This window comes from Plasmodium inui, assembly GCF_000524495.1.
Source record: "Plasmodium inui San Antonio 1 unplaced genomic scaffold supercont1.15, whole genome shotgun sequence".
Lineage (NCBI taxonomy): Eukaryota > Apicomplexa > Aconoidasida > Haemosporida > Plasmodiidae > Plasmodium > Plasmodium inui.
In genome coordinates this window covers 292,285-312,524 of record NW_008481849.1, presented here as the reverse complement: position 1 = coordinate 312,524, position 20,240 = coordinate 292,285, and the positions used below count along the sequence as shown (strand labels likewise).

The 20,240-nt window shown below is 48.8% G+C and overlaps 4 protein-coding genes across 4 annotated transcripts; 3 read left to right on the top strand and 1 right to left on the bottom strand.

Moving 5' to 3' along the window:
- Positions 1–823: 823 nt before the first annotated feature.
- Positions 824–5,329, bottom strand: C922_03530 (hypothetical protein; the record flags this gene model as incomplete). The annotated part of the gene is made up of 5 exons (XM_008819122.1): positions 824–961; positions 1,133–1,234; positions 1,441–1,587; positions 1,724–1,816; positions 2,012–5,329. 5 exons carry the CDS (start codon positions 5,327–5,329, stop codon positions 824–826), a joined length of 3,798 nt encoding a protein of 1,265 aa, XP_008817344.1.
- A 2,293-nt stretch (positions 5,330–7,622) lies between these two features.
- Positions 7,623–11,015, top strand: C922_03529 (hypothetical protein; the record flags this gene model as incomplete). The annotated part of the gene is made up of 2 exons (XM_008819121.1): positions 7,623–7,848; positions 7,981–11,015. The coding sequence occupies 2 exons, from the start codon at positions 7,623–7,625 to the stop codon at positions 11,013–11,015; spliced, it is 3,261 nt and encodes a 1,086-aa protein (XP_008817343.1).
- A 673-nt stretch (positions 11,016–11,688) lies between these two features.
- C922_03528 (hypothetical protein) lies at positions 11,689–14,706 on the top strand (the record flags this gene model as incomplete). Its single annotated transcript, XM_008819120.1, has 1 exon — positions 11,689–14,706. One exon carries the CDS (start codon positions 11,689–11,691, stop codon positions 14,704–14,706), a length of 3,018 nt encoding a protein of 1,005 aa, XP_008817342.1.
- Positions 14,707–15,372: 666 nt separating this feature from the next.
- On the top strand, positions 15,373–19,890 carry C922_03527 (hypothetical protein; the record flags this gene model as incomplete). Its single annotated transcript, XM_008819119.1, has 7 exons — positions 15,373–16,547; positions 17,474–18,657; positions 18,786–18,954; positions 19,079–19,126; positions 19,260–19,366; positions 19,532–19,632; positions 19,783–19,890. 7 exons carry the CDS (start codon positions 15,373–15,375, stop codon positions 19,888–19,890), a joined length of 2,892 nt encoding a protein of 963 aa, XP_008817341.1.
- Between the last annotated feature and the right edge of the window lie 350 nt (positions 19,891–20,240).

Below are 20,240 nucleotides of genomic sequence, written 5' to 3'. Positions count from 1 at the left end.
AAAAAGTGAAATGATCAAATATGGAGTTTATATGCAAAGGGGGAAATATCCAAATATGTTACAGGGAAAGGAGGAAAAAAAAAGAAAGAGGAAAGAAGTGTTAAAATGGGAGTGGACATTGAAGGGGTATAAAAGAACAACCCTCCATTTGACCCTTTTAAAATGGTTTGCCATTTTGAAGGAGGTATTTTCCTTGTTCGTCCCCATTTTGGTGTGACTGTCATCTCTTCATTGAGAGGAAAATTCTTCTTTTATTTTTCCCCCACGTGATAACTTCGCCAACGGCACGTGGGGCAACAAATAACTGGGCAATCGCCAGTCGTTGCAAATTGTTTTCATCGATTTGGTCTCCCCGATTGATACAGAAAAGGGGGAGTGATGCGACGAAATGTATAAGTGTGATGCCTATTCAGTGCATCCTTAACTGTGTCCGCCCGCCTCCGAGGAGACATTCACCCCGGTGCAGCATTCCCGTCTGTACGTTGTCGCATGCTGACGTATGCCTCCTCCTACGGCTGGTTACCTCCTTTTTTTTTCTTTTGCGACAGGCTATGCCGCTGCAATTGGTGACTGCTGAAGTTTGCAGAAGGTTAAAATGGGGCGAACCCAATGGGCCCTCGCTCGGCAGGCTCACACGCCCAAGGGCGAAATGGGAGTTGTTAAAAACGGGGTTCCCCCCAAAGCAGGCACAAACATGAAGACATACGTAAAGACATACGAAGAGACATACATAGAGACTCATATAAATGCATACATATGCACATATAGGCGTACCCCTCAGTGACAAGGGAGCAAAAAAGGAAAAAAAAAAAAAAAAAAACGATTAAAGAATTTTATTCCGAATGTCTTCCAACTTTCGCAGAATGTCATCCGGGGTTCTCTCCAAGTCGGCCGCCACTTTCCTCTGAACGTCGTACGGCAGGCTAGAAAACTGCTCGCATAGGTCTCCGTCAATGACGTGCTGTGAGTTGGGCAAGGCGTAACAGTGTAATGGTGGAACGTGTGTGCACACGGGGGGAGGGGCATACATGTAATGTTCTATCGAAACAGCAACGTCGTGGATCTGCCAAATGGGGGACTTCCTCCAACGGAAGTGTTGCCATGGCCTGGTGCACGCCGCCACGGGGCGTACCTGGACGGGGTGGTAGTAGGAACGAAAAAATATGTGCTCGCGCCCACACAGCGGGGGGTTCTCCGTGCGCAAAATGATTTCCAGGTGTTGAGTCAGCTCCAGCTGCGAGGGGGGGAGGGGGGACGTGGCAGAAGGGAAAGAAAAAAAAGCAAAAAAAAAAAGCAAAAAAAAAAGCAAAAAAAAAGCAAAAAAAAAGCAAAAAAAAAAGAAAAAAAAAAGAGAAAAAAAAACCAACTACAAAGAACAAACCAGGGGCGTATCCACCGCGAGGGCCACACCGCTCTGTGACGTGACCTCCACCTGCGTACCTCCTCCTTATTGTCGTACGGAATGAACGCCCCTATGGTCCCCATGATGGTGGAATATATTATGCATTCGCTGCTGGTGGGGGACAGCTTCACCTTCTGCAGTGACGTGACTATTTCTCCGACGTGGAAGCTCATGATGTGCTCGAGCTGCGGGGGAGGAAGTGGCAACGATGGGAAAGAAGTGTCAACGGTGGCAACATTGGCAATAATGACAAGCGCGACAAAGAGCGACAACCGTGTGTGGGTGCATGCGTTTTGCTGCGATCCCGCACGCCGGGCTTACCCGCCTGTTCTTGTTCGAGCCGGCCATCATTTCGCCTCCGTACCAGCACTTGTTCGATATGCCATACTCCTCCTGCTTGGCCTCCTCGGGCACCTGCGGGGGGAACAACATGTGAGGAAGCGGTCACATTTTAGGGGGGATACCCTTTGGCGACATCTCACTGGGAGAATATCCCCTTGGGAAGAGCTTATTGTGGAAATACCCCTTTGGGAGAGCTTATTGGGGGAATACGCCTTCGGGACAGCTCACTGGGGGAATGGCCGCCTAGGCGCCCTGACGCCCACTCACCCGCAGGACAAAGACGGAGTCGAACTTGTCGGCCGCGATAATCGTGTGATGGTCGAGGATCTCGGAGCATGTGATCCACCTGGGAATGATATCATCTGAAATTAACCTTAACGTGTTCATATTGGCGTCGTAAAAAAAGATTAAGACGGACTCTCGGATGTCGGAGGCGAAGATACGATCGCCAGAAACCTTAATGGAGATAATCGCCTCAGGGATGTCCTTGTATTCGCATTTTTTTAGTAACTTCTTCTTTCCTAGTGCGTATATTCTGAGTTTGTTTCCAATGGAAGCTAGGAGTCTTCCGTTGAAAGGACAGAAACAGAATGGCTGGTCTTCTATTGCCGTTATGTGCAGCAGGTTCAGTTTATAATTGATGTCGTATGTGTACACACGGAGAGCTGCTGCTGGAGCAGTGCGGTTTTTTATGGACAAGTTAGTCGTCGTGCCAACGATTAGACAGTGGAGAGCCTCCAGCTCACAGGCACAGACACTCAAGGCCGCTTCTTCCATCTCGAGGGAAATTTTATCAATCGTTTGTAAACTGACTGGATGGATTATCTTTATGCAGGAGCCCCACTTCCCCGGGCCTGCCTTGAAGGTTCCTATTCGATCGTAGAGGAGAGCTTCTTCTTCCTCCTCGTCATCCTCCTCTTCTTCCCTCGTTTGGGCACTCCCCTTGTGGTCAAGTCCGTCCAGGGGCTGCCCTGTTGAATGCCCCTGGTTGTGCGCCCCATTGGGGAGGTTGTTCCCCTGCAGATCGCCCCCAGCCGAGTGGGCCGATCGGTCGGCAGCGGCATGCTCCTCCCCGTCGAGGTGGATACCCTTGAGTGCCATCTGAATCTCGCGCAGGGTATTCTCGTCGTAGGCATTATGGTCCGCCTCGATGATGGCGAGCATGCGGATGCTCTTCTGTCGCTCAATTTCGATGGACGTGTCGTGGTCGTAAAAGAGGGAAGGGAAGGGAAGCGGTACGATCTTTCTCGGAGTAAATGTTAAGTGTAGAATATTCTGACTGAACACTTCCCCCAAACGGTAGAAGCGGAAGATACGGAGACTACTTCCTGAAATAGCTACGTACCCATCGGAGCATTGCTCGGAATGGAACGATGATGCGTACTCCAAGATGTCATAATTTAAAGGAGAGTAAATATATTTTCCCTGATGAACATAACATAAGTAGGTCTTCTCGCATAGGACTAGCAGAGCTGAGTTTTTCTTCACATGGACGGGACATATTTTGACATTTTTGGCCCCCAAATATTTGGAGTAATGATTAGTAAGCGTGCCTGTAACGGGATCCACCACACTTCGCAGGAGCACTCCGTTGTTCAGTCCGATGTTAAGGAAGAGCATTTTTCTTTCCTTGTGATTTCCCAGTTCACTCATTTCAGAGATACAAATGTCCTGCGCTGAGGAGTTATTTGGCAAGATAAAGGTAGAGAGTTGATTAAAATATTTTTCCTTTTCGATGGAAAGCAATCTGACGACGTTATCGAGACATCCGACTGCTAGGAAGTTGGCCCTCACTCTGTTCTCCTCCACCTGTTGTATGGAAAGACATAACGTTTCGACGTTTAGATTTTTTCTAAATGTTTCCACTAAAGTGTGTGACTCATCAATTTCGAAATATATTAACTCTCCTCCGCTGAGCGAAATAACAATTTGAGCACTATTTGACGTGGCTGCTTTGATTTGTTTGTTTTTGGGAGGTACCCATTCGTTTACGACCTTCCCGTTGATGTGTCTTATCCCTGTATCGTGTATTTGAAGAAGAGAGTTATCGTAGAGGATATTCACATGAATGGTCGTGACGTTGGTTAGGAGCAAGCTGTCTACGACCTCCTCGACTGTTTCTCCAATCTCGAGGATAAGTGTACTGCCTTCAAAGCTGACGATGATATATCCATCATAATCACTAGCGTTGTCTTTCTTAATTGTCCATATGAATTTTGGCCTTCCAGGAAGCTCATTATCGGCTAACTCTTCTATACTCAATCCATGCTGCAAAATGCGAAGGGATGATCTGGGTCCCCTACCACAAAGGGCATAAATCTGAGGAGTGCTCGCATTCTTTGCATCGATAATCTTCATGTCCAAGATGGGAGACAAAGAATATACCTGATCGATGAGAAACAGGTTTGTAAGCTTCTTCGTCCTAAAGGCAATGATAGCATTTCTCCCTGACGGGTGTTTTGACGTGCACATGGCTTCATTATCGTCATCTCCTATTCCAGAAAATTGATAAAAGAAGTGGTTCCCAAATTCGGCGGCTACGAAAAGAGATCCTGACTTCATCACACATATCGCATTAGCTACAGGGACGGTGTCGAAGTATTTGCATGTAATCTCTTTTACTATCCCATCGTCATGTTCCATTTCTATTTTGTACAGATCGCCAAACTCCGATTGAATAAGAATGAAAAAAAACTTCCTAATTCTGTGAAGGGTGCTGCACACGATGGAGATGTTTTTCTCCTGTCCTGTTTCGAGTCTCCTCGGGTAAGCACAATACACATCGGTGTGATCCACCTTCTTATAAACCAAGTAATTATCGCAGCAAACGATGACTCCACTTGGTCCTTGCTGCCCTCCAGGAATGGGTATTAACAGATGTGCGCTGCTATCAATCGGGAGAGTACACTTCCTAATGACATGATTTAATCCTAAATCCATTTCCCAGAGACAGAGAAGAGTTTTCCTTGCACAGCCATCGATCTCACTTGTGTTTGTCACCTGCTTATCATACATTTCGTAGTTCTGCTCAATCGATGCGAACATTGGATTCTCAAACCCAACATCCATCCCGACTACGTCATGGCATATTGTGTGTGATTTGTGTGCATCGAGGGGGCTACTAATCGTTAGTTGCTCTTTGCTGTCCCGATTTAGTATGTATACAAACTTCTGCCTCTCGATGGCACATATCATCAGGGCTCTTCCCTTTGGATCCACCGCTATGTACTCTCCGGGGATGATCCTACGAAGGCCACTCTTCCCGTACGTTTCACAGTGCACTCGAACGAAGTCATTTTTCTCGTTGCTAAACTGAAGGATAACTAACCTCCCCGAGTCGCTCCCAATGACGACATAATCTTTGTTGCTTCCAGTCAGACGAAACGTCTGCAGGCAGCGGATAATCCCGAAGATGTCCTTGGACGTTATTAGGTTGAGCTTTCCCTGCTTGTCCGCCCTTAGCAGCTCCAGCACTTGTCCCTTCGACACGACAATTTCGTGCACCTTGGGCCCGGAGAAGTTTCCATACGCGATTTTGGTAATCGCCGTGGGCTTCTGCAGCGTCAGGTGGTACAACACCGGCATGGTGGGAAAGGCGGCGAGGGGGACAGGGGTGGCAAACGTGGAAAACGTGGCAAAGGCGGAAAAGGTCGCAAGATGGCCAACTTATCAAACGGCCTGCTCTCGAATAGATGTGACTCCCCACTGAGGCGCCCCTCCCCTGGTTTGTTTTCACTCCGATGGGGACCCCAAAAGAAAACGTGTTGGAGGTGTGGGAGGTTCGGGACGTACGGTAGCTGCGACGGATGCTGAAGGTGCGCGAATTTCAAGTGGCCCCCCTTAGAAGGTTTAACCCCAACGGAGGGAACAAACGGGAAGAGGAGCTTCTACTACCAAGTCGTCTCTGCAAGCGGAGCATCTCTCCTGTGGACTTCTCATCAGTGTGAATTCAACTTTTTTTTGTTTTCTTCCTCTTTTTACAGGCATGTCACGGTTTGGTGAGCGGGGAAAGATACAGGTAAAGGTGTGACGCTAAGCCAGGTTCGATTGTCACCCCCTTTTCCTTCGGACGTGCACTCTCTCAATAGGAGCCGCCCCCTCGCCCGCTCTCCTGGGGCTAACGTTCCCTCGCACGAGTCGAAGGAGCTACTCGTTGATCCTCTACAAAGTTCACCCGCCGAGTGTTATACTACATAGATGACTCACTCTTTACAGACGTGACAGCCATGTTGGAGTAGGCACATAGAATAATCTTCTTCTAATCCCCTCCCCCATTTCTTTGGCATCCTCGAGGGGTTCATGCGAAAGGAATAGTTGTGTAGGGAGGACATACATACATGCAGGTTATTTATAGGCGTAGTGAACGGTTGCTACAAAACTAGAGCAGGGTAACCACAGATTCGGAAAAGAGGCACATCGCGTGGGTAAGAGAAATGCTTCTTCTCCCATGTCAGGAAGCCAAGTGGTATTTGCAAACATCAGAGAGGAGAAAACAAAAAAAAAAAAAAAAAAGTGTTCAGTTCATGGGGCAAGCATACGTACAACTGAATATTATTTTTATTTCCTTCAATGTATGCACGTTTTTTTTTGCATCCTACGAGCCGACGGAATATAGCCAACGTTGGAGGAACGAATCGGCGATGTCGAGAGGAGGCACCCTTCTGTACGGCAAAGGTTACAAAACCTGAGGCGGGACCACGAGGAAACGCCATCACTTCTTTGTTACAAGGAAGGATGCACCACTTGCGTTCGTGTCGACTGTTCAAGCGGCCTACATATTTATACACGCATATAAAACGGTATGGAGTCTCCGCCCTGCGTGTTAACCGCAACAAAGGAATGAATCATGAAGTAGTTTTTCTGCTTTGGCGAAATGGTCCAATGGGTGAGGTCACCTGAACGGGTCATGTGGATGTGACACCTTGGTGGAGCGGGGGTAGAGAAGCAAAAGGCAACTCCCCGTGTGGGGGAGAGGGCGGGGCTCACCCGACTGGTCTCGCCAGATCCTGTGTGGTTGAGTCACCTCCGTTATTTTGAAGAAGCTTCCTTTGAAGGATAACTGGGAGGAGGAGAAAAGGGAAAAAAAAAGAGAGAGAGAAAAAAAAAAACCCACAATGGATAATTATACACAGAGGAAAATACACCCAACTGTGACACCCTGTGTGGAGTCCACCCCACACCTCTGGTACAGTTGCTGCCATAACGCTGGGAAGCTTCAAACGGTTTGTCTCATTTGTAAGCGGACGATAAAATCCCAGTGATAGGGGGCACCATTTGGAACCTGTTCCTATGACCCCTACGATCAGATCAATGGTCAGAAGGTTGGGTCCACCTTCGTGAGGCCATCGCAACACTATGGAAGAACTACGTATCCTTTTACGTGGGGGAAGACTCTCCAGCTCGCTTCCATCAGGATAGATAGGAAAAAGCGTCCAATTTGTCTTTCCTTTTTTTTTCACACTGTAACATATACCGCGTGCACATTTGCATGGAAGGAACTTCGAAACCATTTATTTGTGGCGGGGGGGGGGGGAAAAAAAAATCCCTCGACGGGGTGTAGTTACAGCTCCGGTGAGGTGCCCCGCGCTTGTCTATCAGAATGGACCGGGTCGATTGGCATCCCATCCACTGAAGATACGAATAGAACACCATTGGGCGTCACTCGTGAGGGAGTTCTCCGTTCCAAGCACGTCCACAGCTCTTCCTTTTGTTCAGTCTCTTTCTGAATGGCCATCCTGGTGGACCTTCGTTTGTTCCAGCCGTGAGTAGAAGTCTCTACATGGCCAAGTTTATAGCGGCGCCAATTTGCTATAGCGTCGATTTGTGACGCCGCTACCCTGTGATACCTCTTTTGTTTGGCGCCTGTCGCACCCCCGAAATGGCCCCCTCCATGCTGTTTCCAATCGTGCTACTCCTCGCACTGCTGGGGGCACGCCTCCCGAGCGACTCCCATCCATTTGCAGATGCTGGAAGCACGGAGGAAGTCACACCCGTGGGGGACCTAAACGTGAGCGGTGAAACGGGCCAATTCGATGACCTATCTCACTTCTCCAGAGAGCTAATTGAGCCTCTTTCGCATTTCTTGAAGAGTGTCCCCGCCGCAGGTTTGTCCACATGGGGGAGTCACTCCATCGGGGCGTCACGCCATCGGAGCATCTTAACATGACAACGTAACGAGACGAAGCCGCCCCGTTGCCGCCCCGTTGCCGCCACACCGCCGCCACACCCCCCTGCAGCGCTCCAAGAGAAGGTGAAGACCCAAGTGGCCAAAGCAGCGGAGAGCCTGGAGTTGCCCAATCCGGAGGAAGAAGAGTGCGAAATTAATTACGCTGAGTTGTGCCCCGAAGGATGGGGTGACTGGGGAAACGGAGACAACTGCATAAGTCCTGCTAGCTACCAAGGGCCATGTAAAAAGAAGATTCCATCGTTCGTGAATTCAACGCCTAGAGAGAAATTCAACTTCTCCATCGAGTGCGATGTGTCATGGCCATGCCTGCACAGATGTAGTGAAGAAGATCTCCTAGAGCAGTGCCCCGAAAGTTGGACCCTCAAAGGGAACCTCTGCCACGCCCCCAAATCTTACAGGGGCAAATGTGTGCGGAAAAAGATTTTTACCCATTTGGAGAGTGCAGAAAAAAAGGCATGGGCAGAGGCATGCGACATCAGTTGGCCCTGCTCCAAGAAGAATTACAACTTTGATGATCTCTGTCCGAAGGACTGGATGCCTAGTCCGGATGCTACACAGTGCTCCGCGAGTAGCTCTTATATTGGACCGTGTGGTCCTGTTTTGTATGTGTCCCATCTGAAGGAGGTGGAGAAGAGGTCTCTAATGAAGAAGTGTAACGTGGAATGGCCTGTCCGAACGAATGCGGAGGGGAAGAACGTACAGGAGAAGAACGTACCGCAGCAGGTGTGTCCTCTTGGGTGGACTATTAGCACCTCCCAGAAGAGGGGAGGAGGGACCACCTGTTCCCCCCCCTATTCGTACAACGGTCCCTGTGCGCAAAGTGAAGAAATAAGAAACATCTCCTTCGACCATATGAGCAGGGAAGAGAAGTATCAACTGTCCCGAAGGTGCGACTTTATGTGGCACTCTGAAAATGAGGAGTATCAAAATTTCGAGTTGCCTTGTCCTTACAACTGGGTTCTAGCCGATACAGCAGATCACATTTGCATAGCTCCTGTGGAGTATACACACCCGTGTAACAACATTTCCTCCTTCAAAGGTTACACGCACGAGATGAAGGCTGCCTGGGCCTTCCGATGTAAAGCCCCTTTCATTAACGAACAATCATTCGGAGGGGGACTCCTAAAGGGTAAACAGATGGGGAGGAAATCCAAGAAGGGAAAAATAGTTGGTCTGAATAGACAAGTGAGCAATGGAGGTATTCTCCTTGCAGATGCACCTTGGGAGAGGGATGGTCCCATAGGCTCCGTCACGTCCAACTATGATAGAGGGCAAGGCAATGCTGCCACCCGTAAGGAGATCCTTCCGAACCATGATGAATCGTTAATGCACACAAGGGGGGAGACCTTACCTGTAAGTGAAGGCAGCACTGAGGACCACCCCCACGAGTTTATCCTAAGCGACCAGAAAATTACGGAGCTTCTTCTCCTCAAGCAGGCAACGAAGGATCATGAGTTACGGAGAAACATAGATGACGTTGTGCAGACGTTGAGGAGGGGGCACTCCCCCCGGGGGGCAAACGGATTCTCCTTTCTACAGGTCACTACCAAGGGGGAGAAGTCGAGCAGGTCGAGAAAGACTCTTCACGAAAAACTCGACGTGGGATCTTCACCTGTTAGGAAGCAGAAAAAGAAACCGCTGCGAAGGGGGGACGCAGAGGAACAGTCTCCTGTGAGGACTTGGGACGCTCCCCTCACTGCGGAGGCACAAAATTTAAGCGAAATTAGAAAGTTGTACCGGAGTTATCAACTCGAGAAGGCGGACCAGTCATACTACGAGCACATCTGCTTCGAAAAAAACTACTCGGAGTGCCCCCTGGGATGGACTAAATTGAGTGGCAAGCAGTGCATGGCCCCAAGTTCGTATAGAACCAACGTGCACAAGTGCAGCTCCATGATAGACCTAAACGAGTTCACCAAAATGGTGTATGACGTAGCTCATGACATGTCCTTCGTCGCATTCGATGAAGAAAGGATAAGAAAACTAGAGAAAAAATGTGGTTTGGCATTTCCCTGCAACGACTGCGAACGGGATTACGTGCAGGTGTCTTGTCCCCTCGGCTGGACTGAAACGAATGACCAATGGTGTGAAGCTCCGGCAGATTACCCACCACATTTGAAAGAGCTCTGTGGAGCCCGTGTCAACTTTAAGTATGCCACTCCACTCATTCGACGTAACTGGAGCCTTTTGTGTCGATCCGACTGGCCGTGCTTTTCTCCCTGCGAGAAGAACTACGCGGCGGTGTGCCCCCTTGGGTATGGGCTGATAAACGAGCGCCTGGACACCGCTAGCGGGGGGATCATTCACGTCTGCGTGAATAGGAGCTGGGCGCCGAGTAGCACAGAAGTTGTCCGGGCAGAAGTTGTCCCGGCAGAAGTTGGCCGGGCAGAAATTGGCCGCTTCGAAGCTACCCCCTTAGAGGCTAACCAACCAAATGCCTGTCTCGTGATCGAAGTGTACAACAGTGTGGAGATAAAGAAAGATATCGAACGGAGGTGTCGAGTTATTTGGCCCTGCCTGGAAAAGTGCGTGCAGGATTATCACCAGACGTGTCCGTACGACTGGCTCCTCAAGAAGAATAACTGCATAGCGCCATACCATTACAACCCCCCACAGGGGTGTTCCAAATCGTTTGCAGTCCGATCGTTTAGCTCCTTCGATAAGTACCTCTTCTCAAATAAATGTTTCGCTCCTTGGCCATGTACCAATGCTTGCCAACAGGACTGGTCCCAACCCTGTCCCGCTGACTGGACTTTGCTAAAACAGAGAAGTGGTAAAAGTACCCTGCATAGCAAGACAGAGGCCATTCCTCTCCTTTGCAGACCGCTAAAACGCTACATGCAGAGGGGTGTGTGCACAGACGAATACTACGATTTAACAGACTTCACCTTTCTGCAGAAACAGGAGTTTTCTCATCGTTGTGGTGTCAGGTGGCCATGTGGCAGCAGCTCTGGGGTGTCTTCCCCCAATTGGCAATCGGAGAAGGTGTACTACGACGTGGGGTTCCAGCGGCTAAGGACGCTGCGTTTTTATGATACCCACTACGCTTCGAGGTACGCCAAGTCCGGCAGTTCCTTCTTCTAAGCTGGACGTGCCGGGCCTGGCAGTTTTTGTTTGCAATTGTTTTGTGCCTAGCAGTTCGGCGTGCTCTGATTTTTTGCGAAGTCGTCCACGTGTTTTGTTCCTTTTTTTTTGTATAACTCTGAATTTTTCGAGAAAGCATTGGATTAGTCGATTTGAACGTCTTTCGTTTAGTCCACGCTGGTGCGTCGCCTTTCGGAACCTCTCTTCTTTGGGGGGCATACTTTCTGGAGGACTTCCTCTTTGGAGCCTGATCTACCCCCCTTGGCCCTTATCCCGACATGTGGAGTGGTTAGTTGTTCCGTGGGCATGCGGGGAATGTCCAAGGGTGTTGTGAGGGTGTCCCTGTTTTACCAGCACATCCCTCCTGCTGACTTCTCCGCAGTGGCGACTTACCCGAGTGAATAAGCCACCAAGGGAGTTACACAATAAGTGCTGGAAAAAAAAAAAAAAAAAAATAAAACCGAAATGATTAAATCCGATGTATACCCCTCTGGGTTGATGACTCGTCACTCCACGAGTGTAACCTATTTGGCCAATTTAAGCGGCCATCGTAGGGGTGTTTTTTTCTTTCCTTCTCCTCCCCTCTTCGTCCTTTTTTTTCCCACGGCACATGCAGATACACTCGCCAGCGCAATGCGCATGATTGCCCCTTCCCCCGCCCGCCATCGATAACATGAAAAATGTGACGCGACTGTGTGTGTGGCTTCTCATTCTGGCCAACTGGGCAACCGTTCGCGGCAGGCGGGTTTGCGAGAGAGTGGCAAGGGATAATTACAGCGGAGCGGCAAACCTGTCCAGCGGCCTGTTCAGCGGCGTGTCCAGCGGCGTATCTGGCGGCTTGTCCAGCGATCTCCCCAGCCGCGACAAGCACCCCCTAAGCCACTACAGACCAAGGAAGACAAACCACAGGAATCTCCTTTTCCTGAAAAATAAGTTAAAAGAAATCTGGGACCGATTTACTACCAGGGGAAGCCACCATTTCAATAAGCCATCCAAGGAGAAGCAAAACAGTTCCAATTTGAAGAAAGCTTTCCGCAGCTTTACTCCGAAATGTCAGAATGACCTCATCAGCAGGGTCGTGGTTCGAAACAGCACCGTTATTAGACCCATCATCCTTTCCAATTTACTCATCAGAGAAAACATTAAAACAATTCGTCGCAAAGACATCGACAGGGTAGTTAAAATTGTTTCGGATTTTTACACCAAATCCAATTATCTCTTCTCGCGTGTCCTTCGGCACGAAGTGGTCAAAGATGGGGACCAGAACATTCTGATCATCTATGTGGAGGAGTTGGTACTGGACCGGGGGTGCGTCCAGATCAGGGTACTCCGGCCGGCGAGGCCAACCGGGAAGCGAACCAATACAGAAGAAATGGCCATATCAACGACTACTCCAGGGACTGCTCCACCCACTCCATCAACTACTACTCCTCCAACGGCTACTCCCACAACTGCTACTCCCCAGGGCGAACTCCTCTTCGAGCGCAAGGGCTCCGCATGCAACCTGACCGGCGCGGCGCCCAGACCCGATGATCTGCAGAAGCCCGAGGCAGCATCGAAGAAGCTGCGAAAATTCTTCGAAAAGAAGATGAACATAAAGGAGGGTAGCATCTTCGTGTGGGACCAAGCCACCTTCGACTTGATCCTCAAATCGAACATATTCAATTACGTCCATGTGAAGTTGTGGCACGATAAGCAGGAAAGAAAACACATACTACAGATAGACCTAATGGAAAATAAAAAAGTCTCATTTGTCCCATCCATATCGAAAAGCTTTAACTCCCTCCTGGATTTATGCATTAACATTACGTTTGGCTACCTGCACAGCATTAAATATGGGGACAAATTTAGAGTGAAGTTATTTAAAAATCTCAGTTACAAAAACAATAAACATGATTACGACATGGTCTTCGTGAACGACATTGTGGAGTTGGAGAAACTAAGGAACAACTCACACGCGTATTTCCTTTTCGGGGTGAACGTGAAGCAGGCTTTCAAGAAGGAGCTGGACGGCGCAGCGCTGACGGAGTGTATAAATATTATGAACAGGCAAGGTGAAAATGGGGAAAAGGAAGGGGGAAGAAATGTGCAAGGAGGTTTCACCAATCCGGGGGAGCAACACCCAGACCGGGACGATTTGCCCCCACGGGTGGAGCTCCCTCGCGGCTCCTCCACGCAGCGGAAGAACATCTACAGCTACCTACACAGGGGGAAAGTCTTCCTTTTTGCGATTAGGAAAATTCGCGATACCATTTTGGAAATCAAAGTGAAGGCGAAGAGGGAGCTGTTTCACAACTTTCTCTACTTCTTGGAGGAGAAAAATGAGAATTCGAAGGGGCCTGTCCACTCGGGAAGGCTCTTTCGTTTTCGCTTCCTCCCTTTTTGGAGGAGCCCAAATGATAGAGGGGTGCTATCAAACCAATTGTACAACATTTACGGGTCCAAACTAAAATTGTCTAGCTGCTTAAACGTTTACTCTGCCAGTTGGTTTGAGAAGGCAAAATGTATGAAGGCTTTCTTCAACGTGAGGAATAAAGTAGACTTGGTGTTTTACCTCAACACGGATAGGAAGTTTCGCCCGACGGAGGACCTCGGGGGGGAGGAAAATACCCATTACAGGGGAACGGATGCAAGTAAAACCGCGCTGAAGTCAACCATGCTGTCTTTTTTTAAGCAGGCCAACAAGAGAGGAGGCTTCCTCTCGATGGACCAAATAAAAAACGTGTACTTAAACTACACCTTTTACTTGCAGAAGAATTACAGAGTGAATATGTTTGATCTCTTCTGTAAGCTCAAACGGGTGTTGACCTTCCGGGGGGGACGTAGTCCAAGGCAGGTGGCGATACAAGCGGAGACACATCCCGCTACTGGGGAAGAGGCCCCCCTCGTCCTGGTCCCCCTGTACAAGTGCAAACTGATTATGAACCAAGTTCACCTTTTACTAAACGTGGCCTTTTTTTTCAAGAGGAATTTATGGGATTTACGGCAGGGTTGTAACCTCTCCTCCATTTGGGGGTGGGGAGGCGGAGGAGAAGGGACCAATGGGAAGCGTCCATGGGCGTACTATCACCAAATGAAGGAACTCTTCTGTGGAAATAGGGCTCAAAGTGGGAAGAGGGATGGCCCCAATTTTGAAGAAGACTTAAAGCGGATCACTTTGCCAAGCGGCGACACACCAGCGAGGAGTAGCCCCCACAGCAGCACGACGTATAACATATGCAATGTTAACCTGAACGACGCGCAGAAGGAACAACAAAACGAGATGAACCTCACGATGAATTACAAACTGATATTTCCCGTACTATTTGAGACTTACTTCCTTAACCTGATGGATTTGCGGCTTTACCTCTTCCTCAACTGGAGCCTCTTTGGCATAGGGGGGGGTAGCGTTGGAAGCGGTGGTGGTAATAGTAGTAGTGATGCTACTCGTGGTAGTACTACCCTCGAGGGAACTTCTAACACGACGCCTAACCCGATGAGCGAGGAGAGCCGAAAGAGCGCCTTCTACAACTACCTCAAATTGTCCTTCCTCAAAAACAAGAGGAAGATGCACCACTCGGCGTTCGGCTTCGGCATGCTTCTTTCAAACATCAACATCTTTTTACACTTCGAGATTGGCCGCCGCTCTCTGCTGCCTTCGCTCGTTTTGCAGCTCGACGAAGGCACCTCCCGGTTTGGGTACCTCTCGTGAGGGCCACCGTAGCGTCCCTCATTGTTGGGTGATCATCTCGAAAGGCAACATCCATTTCAAATGCTCGTATGCGAAGCTTCGGGGTGCTCCTCACCCACCCCGCGCATTGGCACACGTATGCACACTTTCGCGCCACTCCTTCGGCGTAGTCTTCTGTGGGGGCTGCTCAACCATGCGGGGTGAAAGAAAAAAAAAAAGGCGGCTCCACTTTTTTCGCATGCCACAATTTGCTAACTTCTCTCTTCTTTTTTTTTTTTTTTTTGGTCAACATTTTTGAAGCTTTAATAGTTACGACAGTCGTCATATAGGTTGGGTAGCCAGGGGTGTGATTAGCGGGAGAGAGGCTGATCGGCTTAGATTCACAAACGAGTAACAGCAGGGGTTCCGCGTTGCACTCCGTTTAGGCGCGATTTTGGTGAGGCATCTTTGGAGAGGCTTCTTTGGAATTCCTTCTTTTGAGGGACATCTTCCGAGGGGCCGCTCATTTCACACGTGAGGAGTGGCCTCCTTTAGCGGTGCCCGTTGAGAAGCCGCCTCGCCGACGGGGAGAGACCATCATAATTAGAAACCCATCATAATAGGAACCACATCATAATAAGAACCGCATCAGAGTAAGAACCCCATTTGAGGGTAGCCTATCCCCTCCCACTGCCATACGGAGCCAAAATGATCACCTCCATAGATGTGGTGCACGAGCTGCTGACGACGATTTATAGCAGCATATTCTCGCGAAGCAGCAAAGACATCCTCAAGTACGACGTGCTTCTCTACCTGGACGACTACTACTATTTTGACATCGTGCGAAAAGTGAGCGAAGACATAAACGAGTTGGACCCCGACTTGTGTGTCCTACAAGGGGAGGACGACTTTAACCAAATCTTCATGCATTTCAGTCGAAGCAGGAACTACATCATTAAAGATAAGGCATACGAGAATGAGAGCGAACGGAGGATAGACTTTCTCCACGAGGTGCTGGCCGATCTGCTTTGTTTGCTATATGAGAAGGGAAAAAAGGGCACGAAGGAGGTGAGAGCCATTACGAAGAGGGGGCACAGAGAGAAGGACACAGACAAGGAGAATACAGACAAGGAGAATACAGACAAAGAGAATACAGACAAGGAGAATACAGACAAAGAGAACACATACACGGAGAACACAACTTGGGAACGAATAAAACAGGAGTTAGCCCAGATTGAAATGTTACGTGGAGAGCACACAAAGGAGGGTGTATCAGGGTCCCCCCACGTGGCCACGTTAACTACCAACCCGAGTGGTAATCTGGACGAGACGTACATCAGGAAAGTCCTGAACATCCCAAAGGAGCACTTCCAAAATGAAGACATCATAATAAAGCAAACAATAGACAAAGAGACAGAACAAATGGTAAACGAACTGCTCGAACATCTCAATGTAGAATATCAGATGAGGTACTACTACCTCTTTCTAAATCACTATCTAACGATGCAGACATTGTTCATGTCCCCCTTAATTGACTTAACCTCTGAGGAGTTAAAAAAAATTGTAAATAGAATTGTGCATATTAAAAGAATGACTTACAGACCTGTTACTATATACGATGTGCTCTCCTTTCAGTACAGCAACATTTCATTCTTTAAGTCTTCTCACGACAACTTACCTTCTCCAGTGAAGAAGGTAAAACTTGTTGGGGAGACCATCGAACGTGGAGGCATACCCACTACCTTTTCGAAGAAAGTCATCATGAAAGATGTGATCAGTGCAAACATTTCCCTGAAGGAGAAGTACAGCAAGGTGAAACGCCACAATGAAGGGAACTTCGGGGGGAGGTACAAGGCTCGCAATTATTACGACTCCTCCAGGAGGTAGTCCCGTTGCACGTAGTGATTTGTTTGTGTGTGTTGGGAGGGGCGTAACTCTATCACTGCAAAATTGCATGTGCTGCCTATGTTGTCTTTTGTTATCTTCCGTTGTGGCTTCGCAGCCTCACAGCGCCCCTCGCGAGCACATGCCAGTTTTCGCAAAGATTGGGGAATTCCTCCCGTTTTAAAGGCACACATTAGTGCCACGTTAAAGGCATCTCTGTCCTGTCCCCATGTACATACAGCAAAGTGACGGGGGACTTCCCCATCGAGATAGCTTTCCTCTCGTGATGGCTAACTTCACCGCGTCACCCAGCTGGGGTAAAAGAGCAAGAAAAAAGGAAAGCAAAAAATAAGCAAAAATTAAGCGAATAAATAAACGTATAAACAATATGCGCACCGCTTGACGTGGACACGCGGCCTCTCCTGACTGGGCCAAAATTAAAATCGGAAGATACTTCCAATAGGGGTGATGCAGAAGATAGAAAAATGTATTTCCCTTTTCTTTTGGGTGGACCCATTTGGTAATTCAACCACGCGTCTTTTCCCCCTTTACAGGGTGTCCACCATTTCGCTGTCGCTGTTACTGCCTCCCTCTAGCTTCTTTTTTTTTTTTTTTTTTTCTGCTAGCCCGTTCAGGCGATTTTTTCCTTGTGCACGTTTTATGCATGCCCCGTTCAGGCGATTTTTTCCTTGTGAACTTTTTATGGCTGACCCGTTCAGGTTATTATTTCCCTTTTGAAGCGCAAAAAATAACGTCCTCGTTTTTTTCCTTCATTATAGGGGAAAGAGAATGGCCAGCTCGCGAGGCACAATTCGATAGACCCGAACGCGCGTGTCTCCATTTTGTATAAAAGAGAAAAATGTGGTAACCGCTGATTTGGGCCTACCACATACGCAACACCTCACATTTGTTTGCCCCTCCCCAGCTTGATGATAACACATCTGGTAAAGATGGGACGAATTGTCTCCCTGCTGTTCACTCTGGCGGGACTCCTTTTGCACACACACAATGCAACAGTTTGTTCTGAGTATCATTTGGGAGAAGCGGTGAGGAAGGAGGCCTGCAAGTTTCGTCGCAGCGGAGGAGGGGGCCACGGGGTGAACTTCGCCAGCACGACCGGGAGGGGGAACTCCCTCGTAGAAGCGAAAATGGAAAAGGAGCAGGACTACTTCACCTTAAAGCTAAATGAACACAATTTCAGGTGGAGTGTACCCCTCTTGATGGGGTCGAAGAAGAAGCCCCTTCAGTTGGGCGTCGTCACGTCCACCCCTATAACCGCCCTTTACTGTTCCTATAATCCGAGTCCGAGTGACGAAATGAAGGATTTAAAATATGAAGTGAACGAATCGGAAGATGTGAAATATATAGGTTGCAGAAGTAGGCAGTGCGCTGCCGTATCCCAAGGCAGTTCTTGTCACCCGATTGACCATTTTTTAAAGATGATCCATGACTTTGGATTGAGAAAAAAAAGTTGCCCCAATCGATTTTGTAGCTACATAAATGATATGAACTTTCTAAATGTGGACAGCAAGTTGGACAAGAGGAACATGTCCGTGTGTTCGTTTAGCTCAAGTCTTGATTCGGAACACATAGAGGGTTTCTATATTAGAGATTCGTTTTACCTGTACGATACGGTTCGATGCTATTACAACTACTTCGGGTGTGTAACACAGAGTGACGAATTGAAGTTTAATAATGCTATTTCTGGTTTTATCGGATTAGGATATAACCGTGCAGATGGTGCTCCTCACTCCGAACAGTCCCCTTCCATGTTGCATACGTTGGTACAGAAGTCCTTGTCTAAAAAGAACATCTTTGGATTGTGCTTCGTTGAAGGAGGTGGTTTTGCATCCTTCGGTGGAGTAGACAATGAAGCATTAAGGAAGGTCCCGGCTGTATCCAAATTGCAGCTGAGTTCCCAACACCTCGAAGCAGATGCCCCGCTAGAACTTCTGGAACAGAAGCAAGCCACTTCCCACCAAATTGTGTGGCTCCCATATTCAGCCACTTCCAAAGACACGTACAACCTTCTCATGAAAGAAGTCAACATGGTGTCGGGTTCGAATCGGCTGCAGAGTGAGAAGGGCCAGCTGGCTGTCGTCGATTCATGTAAGCGCCCTTCGGGAATGCAGCTGGGATAGGCAGTGTGCGCATGCACAATTAAGCAGTGAACCGCGGCCTCTACTGCCATGTGGACCATTTACACATGGGCATCTCGTCCGCCCTTCCCCCCCCAGACAGCTACTTCCTATCCTTCCCAGCCGAAATCACCGCCAAGCTCAAGACCGCCGTGTACAACTCATGCACTGGCGAGGGCAACAGCTGCTCCGAGATCATTAGCAAGGGTGTATTCACACTGAAGAACCAAGGCGTGGCACACTTCCCCACGGTGGAGCTGGTCTTCTAGTACGTCCATCGGGGTGGCGAAGCGGTGGTGAAGCAATTTAGACAGCTTCCCCACAGGGTAGCTTCCCAATAGGGCAGCTTCCATACCTGTGATCCTCTCCCCCCTTTTTGCTACCCCCCTCAGCGACGGGAAGGTGCTGATCGAGCCCAAGGACTACCTAATCCACGAAGGGTTACCTTAACTTCCAGCCCAGTGCGAAAAATCAGTTGCCTCCTCACTGGGAACGTTACCTTACATGTGATGGAGCATAATATGGCCATCTCCTCCCTACATGATGTAATTTTCTCCCCTTTTTTCCCCGAAGCGACGGAGTGTATAGAGTCCTGATCAATTCAGCGGGAACCTTCAAATTGGGGATCCCCTTCTTCCTAAACAAATATCTCATCTTCGACAATGAGAATGGGAAGCTGGGTGAGGCGTCGAAAAAGGTTTCCCCTCCACCTCAGCAGATTGTGTGCGCACCTCTATAGGAACCCCCTGCAGACACGTGGAGCGAACTGAGAAGATGTAGACATGCCAACTGCAAACATGCCAACTGCAAAGATGCGAACCCGTTTTTTCTGCCCCCCCCCACAGGTGTAGGCCCATCTGATTGCAGCTTCAAAATGAAGGGGACTCATCCCGGAGTCGACTTGAGGACGACGGAGGCGGACGAGAGGGGGGACCCCGAGGATGAGGTTTGAAGCTAAGAAGTCCACATACATAGGAGCGAACGAACGTGTGATTTGTACTCATGTGAGTGTCAAACATAGGTAAAAAAAAAACGAACACGTGACTCAGTACACATGTGGTGTGCTTGTTTGTTTTTTCCCTCCCGCCCTTTGAAGGACTCGACGAAGGAAGGCTTCTTTCAGGAAAACAAGTTCATCATACTCGCGCTCACTTCTTTAAGCGTCGTGGGGGCCATTGTCGGGGGCGTCTTCTTCTTCTGTTGACTCGGGCAGTGCGGATAGACCCAGGGCCCTGAAGTTAAGGCAGACCCATATTGGCACAGTGCACGTCCCCACTTTGCGCATGAAATGTGTACAGTGCTGCCCTTCCTCGGTGATGCTCCCAATCGGTTTCACTTTGCCACCCCCACAAGAGGAAGCCTCAATAAAAGAAGGGTCGCCCAATTTTGTGCCCATCTTTGCCTACTCCTATTTTGATATACATTCCAGCACACCGCGCCATTCTCCTGTTAGCGGAGGAGAAAAAATACCAAAAAAAAATGAGGGAAAATATAAAAAAGGAACAGGGAAGTAATGCACGAAGGAAACCGGAAAATATATAATTGGGTGGAAAA